Source organism: Acanthochromis polyacanthus, chromosome 6, assembly GCF_021347895.1.
Source record: "Acanthochromis polyacanthus isolate Apoly-LR-REF ecotype Palm Island chromosome 6, KAUST_Apoly_ChrSc, whole genome shotgun sequence".
NCBI classification, from domain to species: Eukaryota; Metazoa; Chordata; class Actinopteri; family Pomacentridae; genus Acanthochromis; species Acanthochromis polyacanthus.
The window spans coordinates 38,254,140-38,277,655 of NC_067118.1; the positions used below are offsets into that span (position 1 = coordinate 38,254,140).

Consider the following 23,516-nt stretch of genomic DNA (forward strand, 5'->3'; position numbering starts at 1 on the left):
ACTTTTATTGTGTTTGTTACCGGGGTGAGATATGGGACATGTGTTCAACTGTCCCTAAGGCTGCTAATGTAAAATTTACATTACAGTGCAGGTGTTTATAAAAATCCCTCTGAATAATCTGAGCCTTGCTGCGAGGCATGATCAATGGTATCTCATTCTCACCTACTGCAGTTATTGGATTCCCTCCCTATGCTCCATTACCCTTACAGACATGGAGTAGGAGGACAAAGATGTTTTTATTACTTGCCCAGGGGTGGATAAAAAGAATTGTGCTGCGAGTTTACATTATCATTATCCTTCGCTTTCTATTCTGCCTTCATGCCAGGTGGTGAATGCCAAGAAGAAAATAAAGAAAAAGAGATACATCAACTCTGGGACGGTGAGTCTGAGATCTGAGATAAGAGCAAATCTCCCGCTGCACTCAAACTGCTGCCTCTTTTGCTTTTCTGTTCATCTGAAACTTTCCTCTAAGTGGATTGGACGAGGCAGTTCAGCTCTGTTAAATGTTTTTGTTCCAATCCTCAGAGCTTATGATCCAGACAGTGAATTTTAGTTGATGGAAAAACATGACCTCAGATGGGGTGATGTCTTTTAAGTGAAAAAAAAAATGAGCGATGGGTGTTTAGAAATGAGCCACGGCTTTGTTGCTGCTCCTGCTGTATGCTGCGACTCCGTAATTAAAGTCTGTGACTAGTTATCCATCATGCTGATCAGCAGCCGCGCTCATGTTCAGTGATCGTAATACTAATAAGCAGCTCCGGCGTCAGAATCGCTCTGCATGGATGAGCCATTTTGTGGGCAGTTAGAGCAGAGGTCACTGTTAATGTGTAGATTGGTACATTTTATTTTCCCTAATTACTGAGCATGAGTTAATCAGTGGGGGCCTTTTTTTCCCCCACAGGTGTCCTTGTTATCATTCATTGTGGAGCAAGAGCACACCTTCCTGGATTACATCAAAGGAGGGTGAGTCCAATGTCTGTTCCATTTTTATTTTTTATGTGTGAACACTGTTTTTATTCCCTAATGACACAAAAAGTCCAACGCTATAAAAGATTTAGATTTCTTAAAGTCTCCCTCCACTTTTGCTTAATCCTGATTCACTTGGGTGTTTGGGTTTTATTGTGCAGAATGAAGAATGTGACATATGAAGGTTTTTGTCCCACTTTCACTAACACGTGTGTGAAATTCACAATGAAGCAGGAAACAACTTGCATATTCTTAATTTGGATTTTTAGATGAAGGAAGAGGAGTAAATGTAATTTTTACACTTTTTTCCTAAACTTTTGTCGGGAAAATCATACCAGATGCCCTTAAGTTGAGTCCTACAACATGTGCAATGGGGATCTATAATTATTATTTTTTTATATCTTGTTTAGTGTTTAGATGTCAGTTTTATAAACATCCAGCCGGGATATGCTGTGTGAAAAGCTAATAAAAAGTTGGTCAAAGAATAAAACAACTGAAACAGCATGACAGTTAAATGAGAGAACAGACGTCCCTTCATAACCTCAGGCCAAAGAAACATTTAGCTTCACTTCAAGCTGTGATCCCTGTTTAAACAACCAAACTTTTGCCTTATTCAAACGGACAAACACTGAAAATATATTGTTTAAGTATGCACACATTCATGGGGCTACAAGATGGCTATTTATATTCACGTTACATTAAATGATCATGACCAAAAGTTGGAACTGTACATAGTGTTTAAGTCAACATATAAGCCATAGCAGAGGCTGAAAAACTCCTATTGGCTGCTTATTAGTACAGAATAAGCAACCCAAGACTAATATTAAGTGTAATCAAAGCCATATGTCAAATACCACCAGCAGGCTTGAAAGGAATGTTATCTTTTTAAAAAACAACCAACTGTACAAAGAAACGTTCCAATTGTTCTTGAACTACACAGCTGTAATGGGCGGTTCCACTGGGAAAATTAAGTAAATGTTATCTTAAAGTCATGATGTTTAATCAAAATCATATTATTCTACACATTTCTATCTAAAAATGAAACGACTGAAGTGTGAAAAACTTAAAATTCTGCACTTCTGGGCAAAAGTGGGAAAATTTGAGGACTTCCCTGTGTGCAAAACTGTTGTACATGCACTGTTTTCTGATTTACGACATTATAGTTGTGCTATTTTCCGCAAAAGAGATTTCTGAGTTCTCTCTACTTCTAGCCATGGTTGTGTTGTTATATTACAGTAAAAAAATGAAGCGAAAAACACACAGAAACAGCTTCAGGTTCAAACAGTTAATGGATGTGGTTTGATGTTGTCAATTTGAAAACAGTTTTTTAATTTTCCCCTCAGCACCATCCATCATATATGACATCGTACGTTAGCATAAACGACGGCGGCCACCAGCCTCTCGTCCCTGTTAGCACTTTAAAGAGATTTCAAGCTCCCACTAGTGATCCATCTGCCCTGCCGTCTGCAGCAGGATTCAAGAAAAACAGTCCAGTTAAAAAGTCATTGCCACATATTTCATGTTCCTGCTACTATTGCTCACTGCTGGCGCTACTGACTGGTGAATACCGCCTCAACTCTCTACCGCACATAAATCTGGTTTAGAATAGAAGTCGGTTTTACAGCAGAATGTACAGAGTGTTGTGGGGATTGTGCACATGTCATGGCTGTGACTAATACATGGAAATAAGGTAGAAAATCACTGCTGCGAAGTTTAATGCAGTAGCTTTAAATGCATTACTTCAGCTCCCCTGACTCATCCTGTTTCCCGTCTCCTTGCTGCCCATCGCAGTAGAAGCACCCGTCCACGCCCCCCCCCCCCTCCTGGAGGAGACGATCATGTCCATGGCCACAACTACAGCGGGCATGAATACGAATGATTATGATAAAATATGGAGAAGATCTGAGAGCTTAATTAAGGGCGGACAACCTGCCACATATGGAAATGTTCCTCAGTGGATCAGTAGCTGCCCTGGTTTTAGGTTTCTGCTGCTGAGTGTCCCAGATCTGTCCCGCTGGTCTCCCTCCAGCTCACACAAATGGACACACACTCTCTGTACCCACACATACAAAATAACAGTGTTTTCATCTTTACCTTTTCTACTTTTTCGCCTCTGATCCAGTTTGTCCTTGAGACACTGCGGAGAAATGGAGGAAGAGGGGAAACAATAGGGTTACAAATACTAATACGCCAGATAAAAATGCAACACGCTGCTTTCACTTACAGACTCAAGTTCTAGGGTGCTTTTTGTTTACTTGTGTCTCCGTTGGTGCGGCTTAGCATCATCCCACACTGACGAAAACCCAGATAAACAAATATTCCTGTTTGCAGTAGCCTAAATTTGGTGATACTAGGACATGTGCGCATAGTATTCCAGTGTTTTTTTCTTCTTCTACATGACATTTGGAAGTCACCAGTGAAAGATAACACACAGCTTTCACAAATATGTGTGAGAATAAATAAAATAGTACAAGTCTGAACGATTGTTTCTAGTCTTAAATTGTTTACAAATGCACATTCTATATACATTCTATTTACACATTCTATATTTTATTTTTTTTATGTGGCAAATGGTTTTTGGAAGGGGCTGCACAGTAGCTCGGTGGCTGGCACTGTTGACTTGCAGCTCGAAGATCTCCGGTTTGCATGCTGGGAGTTTGTATGTTCTCCCTGTGCATGTGTGAGTTTTCTCAGAGTTCTCCGGCTTCCTCCCACAGTCCAAAAACATGCTGAGGTTAATTGGTGATTCTAAATTGTCCATAGGTGAGGGAGTGTGCTTGTTTGTCTCTATATGTAGCCCTGTGATAGACTGGTGACCTTCCTTCACCCCAAGTCAACTGGGATAATATAGATAGAGGATGGATGGATGGATGGATGGATGGATGGATGGATGGATGGATGGATGGATGGTTTTGCAAAGGTTGAACTCCAGAAAAACTGCAGAAACACAAATTTCATTAGGAGAAAATCTAAGTAAATACCACAAAGTAAAGTCTAGTAGAGAAAACTTTGCCTCAGGTGGCAAAATTTCCCAAATGTAGGGAGGGAAGACATCACAGCTAACCTGTTGATCAAAGACACCCTGCTGGAAAATGCTGTCCAACTAGAGGCTGATGTCAACAGAGTTCTAAGGAAAAAACACAAATCCAGCACAGAACAAAAGAAAATGTTTCTTTTAAAAGCGGACCTTTCAAGCAGAAGCAGTCTGTTTGGTTTGCTTCCACTGACATTTTGTAAAGACAAAGTCCTGCTGGTGTTACTGCCAGGAGCTTTGCCCTTTTTTCAATAGTAAATTTCATGTATTAGTAGTTGGGGAAAACTTACCCAAACAATATCAGTTTCTGTTATGCAGGCTCAGTGAGTGAATGACTGCAATTCAGTGAAAGAATGGAGTTTCATTCTAATTGAGACATTAACATGACTTCAATTGTGTTTAATTGAGAATAGTACAAAAAGTAAATGCTGCTCCAGTCAAAGGCGGCACACATTACAGAAATCTGTTGTGGGTCGATCTTTGTCATTTAAATTTAGCTCTCTAGAATCAGATTAGAACACTCTTAATGCAGCTATCAGTGTAAAGCTTGAAGCAACTTTTTATCTGTCATGTTCAATGAAAAATGGTAATCTTCTGTTTCGTACAGAAACCAGACAGATTAGCCGGTTAATTAATATGGCCCAGTGAGGGGAGTGAAGCGTTATGTCGAGAGCTGCTTCATCTTCCTCTTTCACACATTTTGAAGTTTTAAAGCTCAGTTATTATGCCTTTACCTGAGAGAGGCTGATGACAAAGACGGTTATTTTTAAATATCATGGCAGTTTTTCTAACAAAAAAAAGATAAGCTTTCTGAATGAAATCTCTCCTGCACCCGTGTTTTCATCTCTTGAGGTCTTTTACATCATCTTGAAAGACGAGCTGCAGCCGTCTGTTGTCATTGTCTCCCCGATGTTTTCTTTGAGAAGTGCTCTCAATAGTGGAAGTTATTGCGTATTAAAATACTCCCAATGAGCCGCAGAGATAAGAGTTGTCAGGAAGACGCCATCAAAAATATGACAATTATTGGGTCGGTGTTTCATAGCACCATCTGCCTCTCTCTCAAGGCTATCTCGCCCTCTGTTTCTGTTCTGAATGAGGTTCTGTCTTTTGTCTTCTCTCTGGTTTTGGTGCCAAATTGTCTTTGGAGGCAGAGAGCGGAACATAAACCAACATAGATGTGGTGGCTGCCATTAGACCGAGCTGTCAAAATTAATTTGAGAATGATACATTGAAGTAAATCCTCAACATGTTGAAGATTTAACGCAACATTAACTCAGACTCATCGTCTTAATGAGTCGCCCTGCACCCAAGGCACCCCTGCTTTTTAAATATGAAGGACCGCATGGATGCAGAAATTAACTCACACATTCATTAAAGTAATTCAGAGATCGATATATCTTCATAGAGTCTGCACATAGAGAACAGCTTTTAACGTCAGCGAGGCTCTACAAAGAGCTTCTACAGTGTTTCTCATTCATATAAACACTCACATGCTAATGGCAGCATCAAGAGCAACTTAATTACACACAAAAATGAAACATAAACAGCATCCTCAAACTGTTACATTTGCACCACATACATAAAATAAATAAATTCATACATCCATATAGGAGCAAACACTTCATCCTCTAGTAAAGGCGATGCACTCAAACAAATCCCAGCATCAAGAGTAACATGGGGTTCTGTGTTTTCCCAGCAAGCAGGAAATGTTCCCCCCAAAAAAACTGAAAACATTTCAATCTATTGTTCAAAAAACATTTCACAGATATTTATCATTTCAAATAATGTTCCTGTGAGGTTTAAAGTAAACTGAGACAGAACATTTTAACATCAACTGCAGGATTTTTGGTGGATGTTGTCAAATTATGATCCATGATAATAAAAGAAGAATCAACATTAAAACTTGTTTCAAGATGTTCCTGAAGCCGCAGATGACAGAATCTTTTACACGAATCATTCCTGTGATGTGATAATATATTGGTGGAACATTTGGACTGTGATATTCTGACGATGTTGCTGTTGAGAAAGTTTTTCTATAAAATGTTCCCAAAGATTTACAGATAACAAAGGAAGGATGTTCTTAATGCAACATGTGGAAAATACTAAAATTGACTAAGATAAAACCTTCCACTGAAAACATTACTAGAATTTTATGGAACTTACTCAGAACATTTTTTGAAAAAAAAAAAGCTGGGTTACCCAAGGGCACTTTAGCACATTGGGAGACCAGGAATCAAAGCGCCACCCTCTCTGTTACTCACTAAAACACTTTTCTCTGCAATACTGTCTAATTATCTCTGTTTTTGGAAGACATAAATACACATGGAAGACTGGAGACCACTGATGCAGAAGCTAATGAACAAAAAAGCATACATCCTGTCTTATGACTAAAGCCAGAAGCCTTGAGAACCATGTAGAGTCATGTGAAAAAATAAGTAAATATATAGTTTAAAAGCAAGTACTTGATCCTCTTTAAAACAGTGCCTAGTAAAGATGATACACTCAAACAAGTGACAGACAAAAAGAGCATTTTGCTGTCATTTATTAATAACTGAAATCAATAAAAAAAACAACACATCAGTCAATTGGAAATAGTAAGTAAACCCCTACATTTAGATTTAGATGTTCCAGATTAGATGCCATAGATTAGAATCTCCTCAGACAGTTGGAAAATGTCTTATTTAAACCTCAGACATTGAGAATCTGCTGCTCTCTTTCCTGTTGAAGAGTCTGGTGCCATTATATCAAGATCTCATGACTCTTCTAAGGCGATCTTAGGTGCTGAAGAGACTGGCAAAGTATTTAAAATGATCTCCACATTATTCAAAATAAATCATTCCACTGAATAGAATAATGCATCGATTGATAATTTTACTGAATAAATAATTCAAAAAGTTGGGTCAATATATAATTGAGGGACTTTTGAAGTCAATGGCATATATCCTGCATACATTTTTAATAAAAGTTAAAAAAATAATGTTTTTTATGTTTATTATGTTCATGTCTTTACAAATTCCAGAATTATTTGAGTCAAGAGTCAAGTGTGGATTCATGGCATGTCAACAGGTTTACTACAATATCTTTAGAAATAACTTTCAAATTTAATTTTTTCTCAATTGTACATATAATTTTTTAGAAGAATTTTGTGTAAAAATGCCATGTGGTGTTTGGTTATAAGCGGCCATGTTGACTTTAGGCCTGAAAACAACAAAAATGGCAACTATGACACAAAAAGTCCTGCCATTATATATAGACCCAGCTCATTTCCCATCTGTTATCTATTTTAACTGCATCTGTTTGCAGTTTTTTAGTCAAAGTGGATCAAATAACAAAAAAAAAACAGTTTCTACTTTTACAAATGCCTCTGATTTCACTTCCGCGCCCATCAATGACCTAATTTGCTAAACAAGAAAATGAAAATTAGCAGATTTTGCGTTTAACAGACTGTCGGCTTGGAGCAGATTGCACGGACTGATGAAGAAAATAAACAAGATTACTCGTGCTGGCGGTGGAGGGATGGAACAGTGCTGCTTATCCGTGATGGCAAAGATTAACTGTATCCATGGAAAATGACACACTTGACTCACAATGCAGAACTGAAGAGACTTAAGGAAAAGTAGCTGCTGATTTGGTCAATTAAGCTGGGAAACCTTGAGGCGACGTTTTATCAGTCTTTAGTTTGAGCTTATTCTCTGCTGAACAATCAGCAAGTTAGTTTGGATTTATATGTACAATTATTAATAAAACTGCTGCAGATTCACGTTAGAAAAATCAACCACAGCTCTATAATAATAAGAAAAGCCCTTTTAGCGATGAAAAGCTTTTTATTTCCTCTGGGATGGTCAAACAAAGAAGATTAAATGTACATTTCCACTAAGTACAAGATGTGTAGCTGTTTTAATTCACTTTATAGCATCTCGGGAAACTGGCAGCTCACAAGTCATAAAACTAAGACGTTATCCAAGTGAGCAAACTCTCGCATAACATAATATTTACTGTAATGAATGCTTTTCTTTCGGCTTAATCGTATTTGATGTGCAGCGGGGTTTTCCTTCCATTAACAGATGTTGCCGCTCAAAAAAAGACATGCCTTTGAATCAGATCTAATTCTACTTTTGTTTAAATCTCACGCCGTCGCAGAACAAAAGATGCAGTTTATGGGGTTTCTGGCAGAGCACGCAGCCAGTGTTTGTTCTGCCGATCGCTCAGTTTCGATCTGGCATGTGTACGCGCAGGGTGAAAGAGATGACTTTGCCTTCAACTCATACAAATGTATAAAAAGCAACAGAAAACGACAACTGAACCTGAATGCCTGCCAACGCTGTCATTCAGACAGATGATGAGAAATATGAGTGGGAGCCCGAGCGGCAGGCTGTAAAAAAAGAAATAAAAAAACTGATCTGAGACACAAATTGGATATTTTAGATCTCTGCTATTGATTTCTCTCCTTTCATGTGTGTTTGCTTTACTGCTCCCCCTTTCTAACAGGTGATAACTAACACGGTGCATTTTAGATGGCTTCTCAAGTGGAGGGGAAAAAAGCAATTTCTTTTTCCAGACCAGCCATTGCATCCTGACTGGTTTCACTGTGAATTGGGTTTTCATTAATTTTCATTAACCTTCAGTTGGGGCAGAGATATAGTCAAATAGAGGTAATTAAAGTCCAGAAGCCACATGCGGCTCTGAGTCAGAGCCCCTAATGAAAGATTTATATTCTTTTCATCGCATGTTGAAATGTTTCTTTTTAAATTAAATCTACAGTGAGATCAGCCGTGTAATGGCTCGTGTGGAGCCTCTATTGTGTGCAGATCTTATTAAAGTTTAATAGTTTCATCCAAAAATATCCTGTTGTCCTGAAATGGGAGAAAGTGATACTGTCGTTTTTATTTGATTTAGGTTAGCTTTGTGGTCAGACTGTAAAATTGCTCTTCGACAGGAACATTTCTTTCCTTCGTCTTCTTCTTCTCTTCCTGCCCTTTGATATTCACTTATTATTAGAAACAGAGAGGTATTTCTCAGCCGTGACAGTTGTTCCTTTACAAGGTTATATTGTAGTGCAGCAGTCTGGTTTTGTTATTTGTTCAGCTTTGCAAAAAGAAGAGACAGACGGTGTTGATGTTAAATGATTTCAGCTACTGTGTGCTGACCTGTTAGGTTTCGTTCTGACATCCAGCCAATGTTGGCCCTGTTCGCGTTTGACTTTACATCGAGGCAGAAGCAGAACACTTCACTTTGCATTCATGTATGACACAGTTGTGTTTGTTTCTATTCAGGGAATCACCACAACCAGAAACTGTCATGACAGTTTTCAGCAGTTTGAGTCTCACTTGTGTTGAACTCCCTGATCTATATTTTCCTTTAGTCACACTCACTGCCTCATGCTGCATAAAGTTTTACAAAATCCCCCTTTCCCCATATCGGTTTTGTAGTTTTTGCTGGATTTTCTTTTTAAAATCTCACTCTAGTCTCATTAATTCAGATCTGAGTTGCTGAAAATGTTCGTAATTTGCCTGAATCTGAGTCCAGATTTACCCTGTTCCAAAGTGATGGGGGCATCAGGGTAAGAAGAGAGGAGAATGAAGTGATGAACTCATCATGGCTAGTGCCTTCCAGCCTGTGGGGGTTAGGGTTATGATCTGGAGTTGGTCAGGTTCAGCAACGTTATGTTCCCAAAGAATGAGGTCAGCTGACTACCTGACTATACTGAATGACCAGGTCTTTACATCAGTGGTCTTCTATGGAGGCATGGGCATGTTCCAAGATGGCGATGCCAGGATTCATGGGGCTCACACTGTGAATGAGTGGATCAGGGAGCATGAGATGGATTGGCCTCTAAAGAGTCCAAACCTCAGCCCCATTGACAATCTTTGGGATGTTCTGGAGAAGACTTTGCACAGTGGTCTGACTCTCCCATCATCAATATAAGATCTTGGTAGAAAATTAATACAACTTTGGACAGAAATAAATGCTGTGACATTACAAACGCTTATCGAAACGATGCCACAATGAATGAATGCCGTACTCAACACTAAAGGCAGTCCAATGAAATATTAGTGTTTGACTTTTTTTGTTGGCCGGGCAGTGTATTTGAAGCTATAGTTAGCTTTAACATGAATACCTGCTCAGAGAAAAGCATCACCAGCTTCTCTGCATGCTTCAGTTAAACATCTGTATTACACCTTTGTGAGGTGTTGATTCAGCTTCACGACCACCTTGGAGTACGTAGCTTTTGGCGCTGCTGAACTGTATCGTAATATACAGGGAGGTGTTTCTGACGTGTAGCGTACCCTCCATCACATAGCTGAAGAAACTAATAGAAACACAATTAAAATGAATTCATTTTTGGATTGATGACAGCTGAGTGTCCTCACTGTGTTCCTACGTCTCTGAAACCAAACCTAAATCCTTGTGAACATCTGCCTGCATTTCTTCACACATCTAAACTACTGCGCTAATCCGTGGCAGCCATTCTCTCCACGTTGGTCTATTTCCAGCACACACTGATGAGATTGTTCATGAACTGCAGGTGAATTCTTCGTCACACTGTTTTACATTACATACGATATCCCTCCCCGTCCAGACTGCCAAGACTGCAGGCATTTCACATTACAAAGACTCCCGCCATATGGTGTTTGTCTAAGCGGAGAGGCAAAGTCAACATGACACTGGTGCTTTTCTAGCTATTTTAAAGTGCTGCAGTAATTCAAGGTGATGCACAAACCGGTCGGGGGAGCTATCATTTTAGCCGAGAACAAAACTGAGAAGCTGACACGCTGAGCGGTGATATGAAAGGACACAGTGAAGCCGAAGGGGAATCACTGGACTGACTGTTCTGAAGGATGTGTACTGAATCAGAGTGGATGAGGCCATTGAAAGGCTGGTGTCAGATTTATTAACTCCTGGCCAAGTGGAGGAAATGATGATTGTACATAAATTAGTCTATTGAGCGATGCGTCACTCAAAGAAGTGTCTGAAAAATGAAAAATGACTGAAACATAACCTGCTCTCAAGGACTATAGATTTGCGGATAGCAGAGGATAAAAATACCATCTCTAGAGCAGCCATTGGTTGTTTGCAGAGGGACCTACAAAACAGACAATACTGCAGCATCAGTCAACATTGATCCATATTGATTTCTTAGTCTCAATTCTTTTCTTTTTTTTTTGAGCTCGGTGTTTAAACAAATCCCTGCTGTGCAAAAGTACTGCGCAGAAGCTCGAGGTACTTTAGATGTTTACATTCTTATTCATTACACAATAACCATCAGGGAGGCGTCTACTTGGTCCCAAACATACGAATGTACACTGAGTCACAGTCGAGTCGGATTCACCGAGTCAGACTGAGATTATATAAAAAGAGAGAAGATACTGAGACAGCTGAGATCCAAGGAAGAGGCTTGGGTGAGTCGACCATCTAAGTACCTGCAGTCTAAAGAGTGGAACTGAGCTGCAGTTGAAGTATAGTACTTTTTAAAATGAGTCTCGTTGATCTTTCTGCTTAGGTAATGGCAGTTCTGTGGAGTCTAACAACATAAAATGACATTTTGTGCCTTTAAACTGGTATTGTCATTTTAGCAAAAGTGAAAAAAATCCGGTTTACTGCTCCTTTAGCATTGTGCATCTGATGTCTAATGACAGAAATGTTTTAGGATGTAATTGTTTAATTCACCAGAAATTGATAAATGTAGTTTGTATTTTCAATTTAGCACAAGGAATGAGCCTGGACATTTGAAATAAATTAGTGTTTCTTCGTTTCAGTACATCTAACTTAAATCAGCGGCTTTATTATTACTTGTTGGCCTAATTTGAATAAACTTAATTAATTTGTGTGTCACCAGTTGAAGCAATTAATTTAAGTTGGTCCAAGAAATCTCAGCGCAAGTGCGATAAGTTGAACTTTTCAAGGCTAAATGGGGGTCAGAACAACATAACCGAATTTCCATTTTTCTTTTAATGAAAAGTATGTTTGGGATTATTTCTGAATTAATTCCTACTTTACTTTGGGAGCCTAAAACTTCTGCTTTGTTGAGACTCTTCCTGCAGAAAGCCACAGACAGCAGTGAAGCTCTGTGTGTCCATGAACTGCTGGTCTGCTGTTTGTTTCGGTACTTTTCTCTAATAGAAATTCGCTAAAAGTGCCTTAACTCCTGAATTTGTTAATGGAAAATGACTTTACAGATACAAAGCAGCTTTACTTTAATATGAATGGATGTAAAGCTGAGGAGTCTAGTTTAGATGAACAGATAGGATCCATCTTTTTCCTAGAACAGTGTGGGCACTGAAAATACAATATTGTTATTGTACTGTTAGGATCAGGTGAATCGGTCAGTTTTTTATTTGGGAGAATTAAGGTAAATAAAAAGGCAAGTAACTATTGGACTAGTGTCACTTTAGAAAACCTTTTAAACACAATCCATACCTGTACCTCGTGTTTTTTTTTCTTTCTGCTGATAAATAAATCATCAGTGCACGTTGAATATACTAGCTGGATTATTCACAGCGACACTGTCCGCCAGATGAACAAACGAGGTTTAATTGTGGCTTATTTTCCTATCTTTGACACTGTTGTCATGGCAATGCTACCTGCTGCACAGTGTTGTGTGTCACTGCTGAGTTCATGCATTTACGCTACACCACAGAATTTGCTCTCAGCACCTAAACTGCCGCTACAGAAAGTGTCGAGTTTTCTCCAGTGTACTATTTGTACTGTGTCAGCGTAAATATAAGAATATGTCTGACTTTCAAATAAATACGGGCCTCTGTTTAATGTGCAGAATGTGATGTTTGTGGTGTATTAATGCATCAGAGCTCAGGGGTCACACTGATCCAGCTGACTGCAGGGAAACGGCACGATTTCTTCCACTGGGTTTCAATGCATTTTTACTGACTTGGTTGTCTTGAACTTAAATGTTAATTACTACCTGAGTCTTGATATGGAGCACAGCAGAGGCACTGGAATCTTAAAATGTGAGTATAATGCAGTAGATAGTAGACTGAAAATGGGGAGGTTTAAATAAATTTACTCAGTTTTCCACTGCTAAGTACCAAAAAATGTCAACATAACCTGGATACTGAAAAGCTCAGTGACCTGAGGAAAGCCACAGTATCTGTCTAAACTATGCTATAATCATTGGGAACTGTAGACTCCTCTTTTGTAAATCCTTCTCTGGAAACACCACTTTCTGGCTTGTCTGCATACGTAAACCACAGATGATGTATATCCAGGTGATTAAATGCCCTCTGTTGGGATTTTATTAAGATTTTGTCACATTTGAAGACTGTAGCTGCAAGTTACAGACAACAAACAAGCTGCTAATTTAATGCTTTCTTTGATAGATTGCTAAAAATTACAATTTTTATTTCATTTTTATTTATTTACTGTATTAAAAAGACTAAATTGTTTTTGTCTGACCAGCTGTGTACGGCTCAGAGAAACTGTGTGAAACAGAGAAAACAGCAGCTGATCATAAAAAAATGTTTGTCATTCTAGCTTAATTGATTTTCACAGTACGTGACTGATTGATTGATTAATTAATTGGAAGGAGAACACTGCTGAGCTCTTGTCCCTGTAAACGTTCTGTTAAAATAAATCACAGTTCAACTCGTGGCGACAATTTATGTCAAAGGACGGATCTCTGTTTCATGATCTGTTTGGTCATTTGAAACTTCTTTCTGTCCTGCCCTCGGCCTCGAATCCAACTCACCGCCTCGCTTTTCTAGTCAAACATTCAAAACTAACCACATAAATCAGCAGAGACTTTCAAACTGAGCAGCATGCCACAGTAACAATTCCCCTTTGTCAGCTGAGCGGTCCGGCTCAATGCTGATTAATGAGCTGAGGTCAGAGTCTCCCCAGGAGGAAGTCGCCATTATCTCCGATACTGTGCTTGTGGGAATTTTCTGAATGGAGGTGAAGTCAAGAAGAGGCAATCAGTGTTAATCACAATGAAAGAGCACACACTTTGATCCAAGCTACCCTTCCCTTTGCTCTTCATTTGTCTCTCTCGGGGAAAAAGGCAAATCCAGCGGAGGCTAGTTAGCTCGTGTTTAGTTTATTTTCAAGGCTTTGGCTATCATTATGGGCTCATGAATAAAAAAGAAAAAAACATCCAATAGATTCTGGAAATGTTTTAAAGGTGATTCTTCAGCCTTGAGGGGGTGAATGGAAGACTGCCACCTTTGTATTGATCACACAGCAGTGACCAAGCTGACAGAATGTGACGGTGGTTAAGGTGGAAGCTGCTTTGCGTAAATGGACATATTTGTGTTTTGCAGCTCTCTCGCCTTGTTCATGCTCATACCTTTTCTCAGTGTGACGTTAATCCTTCAGCCAGCTGCAGCTTCTCATTATACGTTTGCAGGAATCATTTGGGAAATAGCTCTGCCATTATCATTTAATCCAGATTTTTGCAGGTGTGTTTGTGTTTTTGTCACTGTGGTGTTAAATCCTTAAGTAAGATTCAAAGATCAGAAGAGTGGCTACAGCTCCACCGTATTTACTGTATGTTTCACCCTTGGTTTTTAATAATAAAAGCTTGATTAGGTCCCATGTTGCAGCAGCTGTGAAAATCAACAATGGAGGTGTATCATCGTCACTGTTTTGGGGTTTCGTTTTGTCGCATCTCCTCACAGATGAGAAGCAGAGCAGAGATCGTGCTGAAACCTGGAAGAGCTTCATTACACTGCAGTTTCCCTGCCTCTCTTTTGTTCACAGCATCCTTTTCCTCTATTCATCTGTTTCAGGACTCAGATTCACTTCACAGTGGCCATTGATTTCACGGCATCAAATGGTGAGTGTTTCGACTACCTTCAGCTCACTCTGCTTCCATTTGTCATCCCATGTACGACTGTGACGCTTTTCATGAATCAAAGAGGGGCTGGAGTTTTCTCCCTGCTTCTGATAATGTCTCTTTTTTTCATAGTTAAAGTAGTTTTATTGGAGTGTTGACATACTAAATTTTGACAGGTGCATCAGAATTGGGGCAGAGAGAGGACGCAATACTTGTTATTATAAGTAGAATTTAGCAAAGTCTTTTTAAAAAAGTGTGTGTAATCTAAAATACAACTAATAAATAAACATGATGACATGCTATAACTGCCCTGCGACAGACTGGTGACCTGTCCAGGGTGTCCCCTGCCTTCGCCCATTCAGCTGGGATAGGCTCCAGCACCCCCCATGACTCTAGTGAGGATAAAGCGGTGTATAGAGAATGGATGGATGGATGGATGGATGGACATGCTATAACTACATGCATCTGCACAAATGAAAAAATGCTCAAAATAGAAATAATTAAAACATCTAAAGTGAAGTTGGATAAATGGAAGGAAAGCGTAAAATCTGCTATGCTGTCACTCTAATTCCCCACTTAAGGACTTCCCGTAATGTCACATTCATGTCACATCAGCGTTATTGTAATTACAAGTTTCTGATGTGTGAAAACTAAACTGAGTAAATTAGCTGTTTCTGCCAAGAAAATACAGATGTTTTATCTCACCCCGTGTACCTTTCTCAAAGTAATTAAAACCAAATTTAGTGGATGTCGTGCTGCAGACTGTTATTACTGTGTCTATCCATCATGATGTGGACTTAGCATGAGGTTCTTATCATGAAAAAACATCTTTGAACATCAGTTCATACTGATTGCTGACAGTGTCTTCCTTTCTCTGCTCAAAATTAAACTGATATTCTGCATGTCATGTTTTGACCGTTTGATTTATTACAAATATTCAAAGGAATCCAGGAACAGGAAATACTAATATGCTCATATCCTCATACAGCAGCCGTCAAATTTTTACAGAATTCCGGTACTGCTAATAAGGCAGGTCGAGGCCCACCTCTGATTCTAGACATCCAATTTAGTTCTGGCCCACTCATTTCTCTCCTGTTGCAGCTGTCAGTTCACTCTCACTCCGCTGGTTTGCATCGCTGAGTCTGACTCCTCTTGTCTTGAAAGGAAATCCATCCCAGTCCACTTCACTACACTACATGAACCCATACCAGATGAATGCCTACGCCATGGCCCTGAAGGCTGTTGGGGAGATCATCCAGGACTATGACAGTGATAAGATGTTCCCAGCGCTGGGATTTGGTGCTAAGCTGCCCCCTGATGGGAGGGTTTCCCATGAATTTCCACTGGTGAGTAAACCGTTGGATTATTTCAGACGCTGAAGCTGGAATTTGGCGTGAGAATTTTTGATAGAGTGAATATAAGTCCATGTGAAGATGCTTTCGGCCCTCCCTGTGGAGTTTATTCCCCCTCCATATATGGGTCAGCGTGTTTTTAGGTGCAATATGAATGTGTGAATATGTGTGTTAAAAATAATGCCGCCACTGTATATCTCTGACATGCATAATTCTGACTGAATTCCATTTACCTTTTATAGTGCAAATTAGGTTCTGTAAGGCTGAAGGATTCTTAAATCAATTTAGCTTCTCTCAGCCAGCTAATGTGCCCTGGCTGGTGCATAGTACAGCCTAATGAGAAGCGTGTCTACAGGGTAATGTCTGCATCACTCCATGTTTCCATTAAAATCTGCAAATTAAGATTCATCTCACCATATAATTGAAGCCTCCTTCTTTTATGCCGTAGTCATGTAAGCGGGTTTCAAAGTAAAGTTTTAGTCCTGGGTGAAATATTTCTTACATGTTTGGATGGAAATTTGCCCCGTAGCTGAGGAACCTAACCTTTGAAGCAAAGTTTGAGAAGCACATCTCCGGGGGCAGAAAGTGTTTTTTTTTTTTGTTTGTTTTTTGAAAATGTCATTCAGGCCTCAAAGAGAAATGCTGTACTGTATGTTTTATAGAGGAGAAGTGTGTGGTACTTGAAACTACTAAATCACTACTGCACTGGGTCTGAGGGGGAGCATGTAGTCGCCTCTAATTAAATGAAAAATCCAACAGTTTAAGTTAAACCCCTGACTGTAGTGGTCACTGGAGGCATCAGTTCATGGATTCTATTCTATTTTTTCATGTCAAAACATTATTTTACAGCGTTTGATTGAGGAGTCAGAGGGAGACTGACCCTCCTGCCTGTGTGGAAAAAGAAACTTTAATCAGCAGCCTTCAAAACTTTGGGCACAGTATTTTGTTTTCTCAGCTAAAGTCTACTTTTCTCTGTAGTTTCACCAGCGGTTATCGTCGTGATGTGCAAAGCTAATTAAAAGAATGGCAGCACTTAAGTCTCCTGGTTGTCAAAACAGTGAGCCAGACCTAATCACAATCCTAAGTGCTCCAGTAGAAAACTGAAGAGGGGAATATAGGAGCAATTCTGATCTGCATAATTACATTGAGAATATCGAATTATTTAGAGGAACGCTTATTTATGTAAATGATTGTCTTCTATTTTGTATTCAGGGTTTTATACAGTCTTGGCACAACCTCAGTAGACTCTTGTAGGTAGTTACTAGCAGGAGGGTAGAAAAGGCAGCTAGTTGCCTTTAGTGTGCTGAAGCTGCTTCATGTCTTAAAGAATCCGTATTTTACTTTTACAATCGCTTCTCAAGTCAGAATCACCGATCTTTAAAACAGTTTCATCTCACTGTGAAGCTCCCCAGACTGAAACTTCACTGGCTTTGCTTCATTTTTGCACTACCTGCTCAGCAACAAGCAGCACACAGTTCACCACGGGTTGGTGAACACAGCAAAGCATTTAGCAGCTAAAGGACACATGTTTCCCTGAGGAGATGGCGGATGTTACACTGGACAAATGTAAATGCAGCTTGCAAATGGACATCTTTTCTGACTTAGAAAAAATGGTGATTTCTGTTGCTGTAGTTGGAAAAAGTTTAAAATCAACCAACTGTGCACAAAAGGTTTTTGAGCTGATTAACGGGGGATAAATTCCCACCTTTAAGTTAAGCCACGTCCTCATCGGGGTGGCTTTAAAGGGCAAAGATCAGATAATGTGACCAACACAGACACGTGATTATCAAAGGTCTCCTGAAAATGCAGCGTTATTCAAATGGCTTGATGCCACAGATGATGTAAGATGTATGAGAATGACATGTTAGCATATTGGATGCTGAAAAATGTTTTAAAAAATCCATCATTTGTGATCTAAGAAACAGTTTCAGACAGCAATCAATCTTCTATATGATGCTCTGGATGTTCAATAACTTGGTACTGTCCCTCAAAATGTCCACCAACTTTACAAAGTCCTTTGAGAAGACAATCCACAAGCAGCACTGACACCCTCATTAACTATGCAAAGCAGATATGTGGCACGACGTGATGCAAACATGCTTGTTACTGATGTGTTGTTCTGATCTAAGATGCCACTCTTAATCTGCTCATTATCATTTCAAATATAGTGCAATGTTATTCCGTTGTAGAGATGACACAGGTTGGATCAACAAATACTCTTCTGTGTAAATAAAAGACTGAACAGAAGTCAGTAAAGGAGTGACAGTGTTGGTGTGTAAGTGCTGGATGTGTAAATAAACAACTATTTGCTAACAAGTTCACAACAGAAACGTAAAAGTTGACAACACTCCAGCGCTCACAGCTTGTTTCTGCTGCCCCAAAGTGGCCACAAAATCCAATTATTACAAGTTTAACTCACTGTAGTTTGACACAACGCTGTCAAACTAGCGTGTATGAGCTATAACCATAAAGGCGAAAAATAAAAAGATTGTATTCAACATTAAAAAGTAACTTTGTGCCAAAAAAATATGTAAAATGCATCTCAAAAGAGCATTTCTTATTTCAGAGACAGAAGTTTTGCGCAAATATTGAGCAAACTGTCAAAAATGAATGCTGTTTAAGGAGGTTATCCCTAACACTGTGATTTCATTGGCACTCCAGATTCGTCCTTGTCATATGGTTTGCACCATTCATGTTTTGTCGTTGTGTCTTTCAGAACGGCAACGTTGAGAACCCGTACTGCAACGGCATGGAGGGGATTCTTGAAGCTTACCATCAAAGCCTTAAGACGGTTCAGCTGTATGGACCCACCAACTTCGCTCCTGTCGTTAATCACGTGGCAAGGTACAAACACGAACATCTGTCCCGGAGAACATATCAGAGCACACAGCGGCGTCTTTGAAAGTCAGTCTGTAAATAATCTCCAGCAGGCAGCCGCAGCATCAGAGGCATTAAGACAGTGAGTGATGGTTTCTCTGTGAGTTGAGCTGAACTAATAAAGGGAAAAGAGACAATCAGCTGCCAGGCTGACATGAATGCAAATGGTAATCAGGCGTATGTGGGGCCCTGATTCCGTTGAGTTCAGCTGCTACATTATGTATTAGACATATAACGTGGTCGAAGTGGGAAGCTCAGATGGCCTGACTGGCAGGAGGCTGGTAAATGGCTTCATGTCGTGTAGCCTTTCATGACATGTGTTTCTGAGTCACACTATTCAGTAAATGAGCTTTAATCCAAAGGAGCACCACATGCTTTAGTGCCCCATGACAACCCTCCTGTCACTGCACATGGACTACATGCACAAGACAAAATGAAAAGCTATAGATGTTGAAAACAACAGACGTGATTTGCTGGAAATGGTATACTTGGGGTGTCCAGTAGCTCACCTGATAGAAAGTGTACATTATGCCTGAGTTCTTACTGCAGTAGCCTGGGTTTGGGTCACTTTGCTGCATTATTTACGCTCTCTCTATCATGTTTCTCTTTTCAGCTCCCCCTACAAAATAGAGAAAGACCCTGAAAATTATCTTTAAAAAAAGACAATTGCACTGTCATGGTACAAACAACAGTGGCTTTTTTATATTAAGGTGTGCAACAACTCTAACTTGGCTTGGACTTGTATATTAATGACCAACCTTTGAGCACTTCAGTATTTACCTTTATTTCTGCTTTTCTTAATTCTTACTCCATGGAAATTCATCTTGCAGCAGATCGATTAAGTCTTCAAAAACAAAATGATACCTCGAAATTAAAGACAAAACTAGTCTACTAAATTTTACCATTAAATTTTCATATTTTGTGATTCAAATTCCACATAACCTTCAGTGACTTCCGCAGCGCTTAAAAATCCTACTTTGTGCCCAGCTAAGTAATAACGTCCTAAATAAATAAAAAAGCTTAGAAAACTGGAAGCACGATCTGCAGCTTAAATCACTTCCATTTAAAATCCACCAATAAAGACCCTAAAAGATAAAATTCCCCTGCAGACCTTTTTCAAGATTTCAAGGAATAAAAATTAATAATAACTAAAAGTCCCTCTAAGGATTTTATTGCTCAGTAAAAATGCTGCATTATGGCGGGGAATAGTCTCGGCTGAAAGCAATTGGACATGTATTTATAAAATTTCACTTCATACGGTCTCTTCATGCCTGAAGGGTGCAGAATAATACGGACGCAGTAAAATGCTTATTCACAAAGATGGTGGAGGCCTTGAGAGATGCTTCACTATCCAGAATAAGTGAAACAGGTCATCCAAAAAAGCACCGATGAAAAGATTAAAATGGCTATTTACCTGACCAAAAAACAGCACTTAGCATCAGATGCTGAGCAGGTCATGCAATTCTTTTGAGTAGCTGTGCTCAGTTCACTTTCATGCATCACAAGCTGAGAGCTGATTAATTAATGAGAGCGGGAAATGCTGCTGAAGAGGTGAAAGGTGTTGATGCATTATGTATACTGTATACTAACTGTACTGTAGGCTGTTAAATGGTTAAGATTTTAAATGTGCCACTTCTATGTGTGTTGGGATCTATAATACGGAACGGAGTTTAGTGTTACAGTTACGACAAAGCTGTAATGTTCAACTGCCTACAGTGAATGCGCTCCACATTGTTGGGAGGCAAGTGAGGAAGACAAATGTACGCTTAATCTGCTCAACACCAGACATCGCTCTTGCTGTTGTCACTGACTGGGCACGCTCTCTGATTAAAACGTCAAATTTGCCAGGCTGAAGGCAAGAGCGAGGGGTCACCTCCGACCTGTCCTTGGCTCCGGCGATGATCCGCCACGTTTTTTATTTCCCCTCTTCTCGCTCATCAAGTCTGGTCAAACGAGACCTCGGCAATCAATAATGTTCTGAAAGAATAAGACTGCTGCACTTGCATAAACAGTTTAATAAATTATTCATAGGGCAGCCAGCGATGGGCGTTTGAAACTAGGCCACACTCACTGTGGTGTCTCTGATGGGTTTCGTAATAGTGTCTGGATAGACCTCTGAGACGTGAGGAGCTACGCAACACACTTCGCTGCTTTACATGCCTATATTAAACTTCTGTGTCACACACTGGGCAGAGGGGCAGTTTGCTTCTGAGGGATGTTTTTTTTCATGTGTTGACACTGACATAGTACTCACTCCTCTCAGGCCACAGTCTTATGTAAATCAGTGAATATGTAATCTGTCTGCAGCTTTTCCAACTGATGATTTCTTTCACCAGGTATGCAGCAGCGGTTCAGGACGGATCCCAGTACTTCGTCCTGCTCATCATCACTGACGGCGTGATATCCGACATGGCTCAGACCAAGGAGGCCATAGTGAATGTAAGTGCTGCTCTGACACAAGCCCAGAGACGTTTTACTCCTCTCTGCCTGCTCTTCGGCTCTGCAGGCCGTTGGCATCGCAGGTCCTTTTTATCTTACTGTGGTACCGCTCTCGGGCTTTCTGTTACTTTGACGGTTTATTAGCCAGTAGCACTAGATTTGAGGATTTATGGGATGTTTTCTGCTCCACTTGTCTCCCCCCCCCATGCTCGGATGCTCTGTTTGTCCAATATTTCTCCTTCTTATTGAAACCCTCAGGAGGCTGTGTGGCTCAGCTGAGATTCACTCTCAGGCCAATAGGTTCACTTTAATAGAGGTCCCTAACCGGAGCGCTAACTGAGGCACCAGCTTGTCAGTTAATGTTAGAATTTACTGTGTTTGTCTAATGCCTATGATGTCTGTGCTGCATATTTGCTGTGTCCCGACAACGCTGTGCAGCTCACCTGTAGTTGGAATCCATCGACCGGCGACACGGTGTTCCGACCCCCAGCAGACTGGGTTTAAAGGGAATTTGCGACTGTTAATCACACCATTCGAACAGCCACACCTTCCTTTTAAGATCTTGTCTGCTGCTCTGCACTCTGCTGCTGCCTCCTCTGCCACACAGAGCTAAAGAATGGATGGCCTGCTTCACTTGGCACTCAGCCTTTGCCCTGGAGAGATGAATCATAAGCAAGGAGTGATGGGCAACACTCATGTCTGCATCTTTTGCTTTCTTATAGACTGTGCTTTATCTTTGGTGCTATTTTTAAACATTGCACACAGCAGATATTGGCTGGTAATTTTAATAGTAGTGCTAATGGCCGAACTGTATTTATTCTGATTTCCTTGTTCCCCAAACCAGCACAGCTTAAGCCTTCAGTGACTAATATGTTCACGTATCCAACAGAACAGCCTCTGGGGTAAATACAAACTGCCTCTTCTTGCTTTGATGTTTTTCCTTTAAGCACCAGATATCATTTTAGGATCATAAATTATGAAAGAGAGTATCTGTATGACCCAGTCACTCCTAATTTGTATGCAGGGATTAGATTAAGTCTGCAGTGGTCAATTTGATGTTTTGGATGCAAGACTGGCTCACCGCTAATTTCATAAAATCCATGAATATTTTATAGTTTGTGGAACACTCAAAGGGCTTCATTTGGTAGAATTTATTCATTCTGAATCAGAAAAGGCTAAAGTTTCACCTCTGTGGCCAACTTGTGAAGCTTCTATTAAAATAAGACAATAAATTAATAAGCTACTTGTTCTGCACAAAAGAGAAACTGAATGTATTTATTTTGTTTCTTTTTTTTTTTTGCTTGAAAATTTTTACAGTTTAACATTTCCTACTAAATGTTACCAACCTACAAAATGTTAAGTTTAATTTAGGGGAAATATTCCATGACACACTTAAATTATTTTACCATTCAAAAGTTGGTACACACCTTCTCATTTAATGTTTTTTCTTATTTTCTTGTCCTATTTTTGTGACTATTGACATTGTAGATTCCCACTAAAGGCATCAAAACTATGAATGAACACATCTTGAATTATGTAGTAAACAAAAAAGTGTGAAATAACTCTAAACATAATTTCTTTTGTAGATTCTTCAAACAGCCACCCTTTGCTTTGATTACTGCTTTGCACACTCTTGGCATTCTCTGGATGAGCTTCAGGAGGTAGAACCTGAAATGGTTTTCAAATAGCCCTGACACAGCCTGGAGGTGTGTTTGGGGTCATTGTCCTGTTGAAAAATTAATGATGAATCATTAAATGCAAACCGGATGGGATGGCATGTCGCTACAGGACGCTGTGGGAGCCATGCTGGGTCAGTGTACCTTCAGCAAAGCACCCCCACACCATCACACCTCCTCCTCCATGCTTCACGGTGGGAACCATGCATGTAGAGACCATCCATTCACCTCTTCTGCATCACCCAAAGACACAGAGGGTGGAGCCAGAGATCTCAAGTTTGGACTCATCAGACCAGAGCACAGACTTCCACTGGTCTGGGGCAGCATAGCTCAGTGGGTAGAGTGGCTATCTTGTAACTAGAAGGTTGCCGGTTTGATCCTTG

The 23,516-nt window shown here is 39.9% G+C and overlaps 2 protein-coding genes across 4 annotated transcripts in view; one reads left to right on the forward strand and one right to left on the reverse strand.

The window, feature by feature from the left end:
* cpne5a (copine Va) overlaps positions 1-23,516 on the forward strand; it is an 84,637-nt gene that overhangs the window by 51,796 nt on the left and 9,325 nt on the right. For all 3 annotated transcript variants that reach the window (XM_051949038.1, XM_022203549.2, XM_022203550.2), the window contains 6 exons: positions 326-379; positions 902-963; positions 14,743-14,789; positions 15,954-16,135; positions 18,858-18,985; positions 21,355-21,457. In XM_051949038.1, coding sequence (XP_051804998.1) covers positions 326-379; positions 902-963; positions 14,743-14,789; positions 15,954-16,135; positions 18,858-18,985; positions 21,355-21,457 — 576 coding nt within the window. The remainder of the gene's footprint in view (positions 1-325; positions 380-901; positions 964-14,742; positions 14,790-15,953; positions 16,136-18,857; positions 18,986-21,354; positions 21,458-23,516) is intronic.
* The window catches only part of dclre1b (DNA cross-link repair 1B), a 55,159-nt gene continuing 34,702 nt past the window's right edge, over positions 3,060-23,516 (reverse strand). Inside the window, exon 4 of the mRNA XM_051949039.1 lies at positions 3,060-3,103. Coding sequence (XP_051804999.1) covers positions 3,066-3,103 — 38 coding nt within the window. The 3' untranslated portion in view covers positions 3,060-3,065. The remainder of the gene's footprint in view (positions 3,104-23,516) is intronic.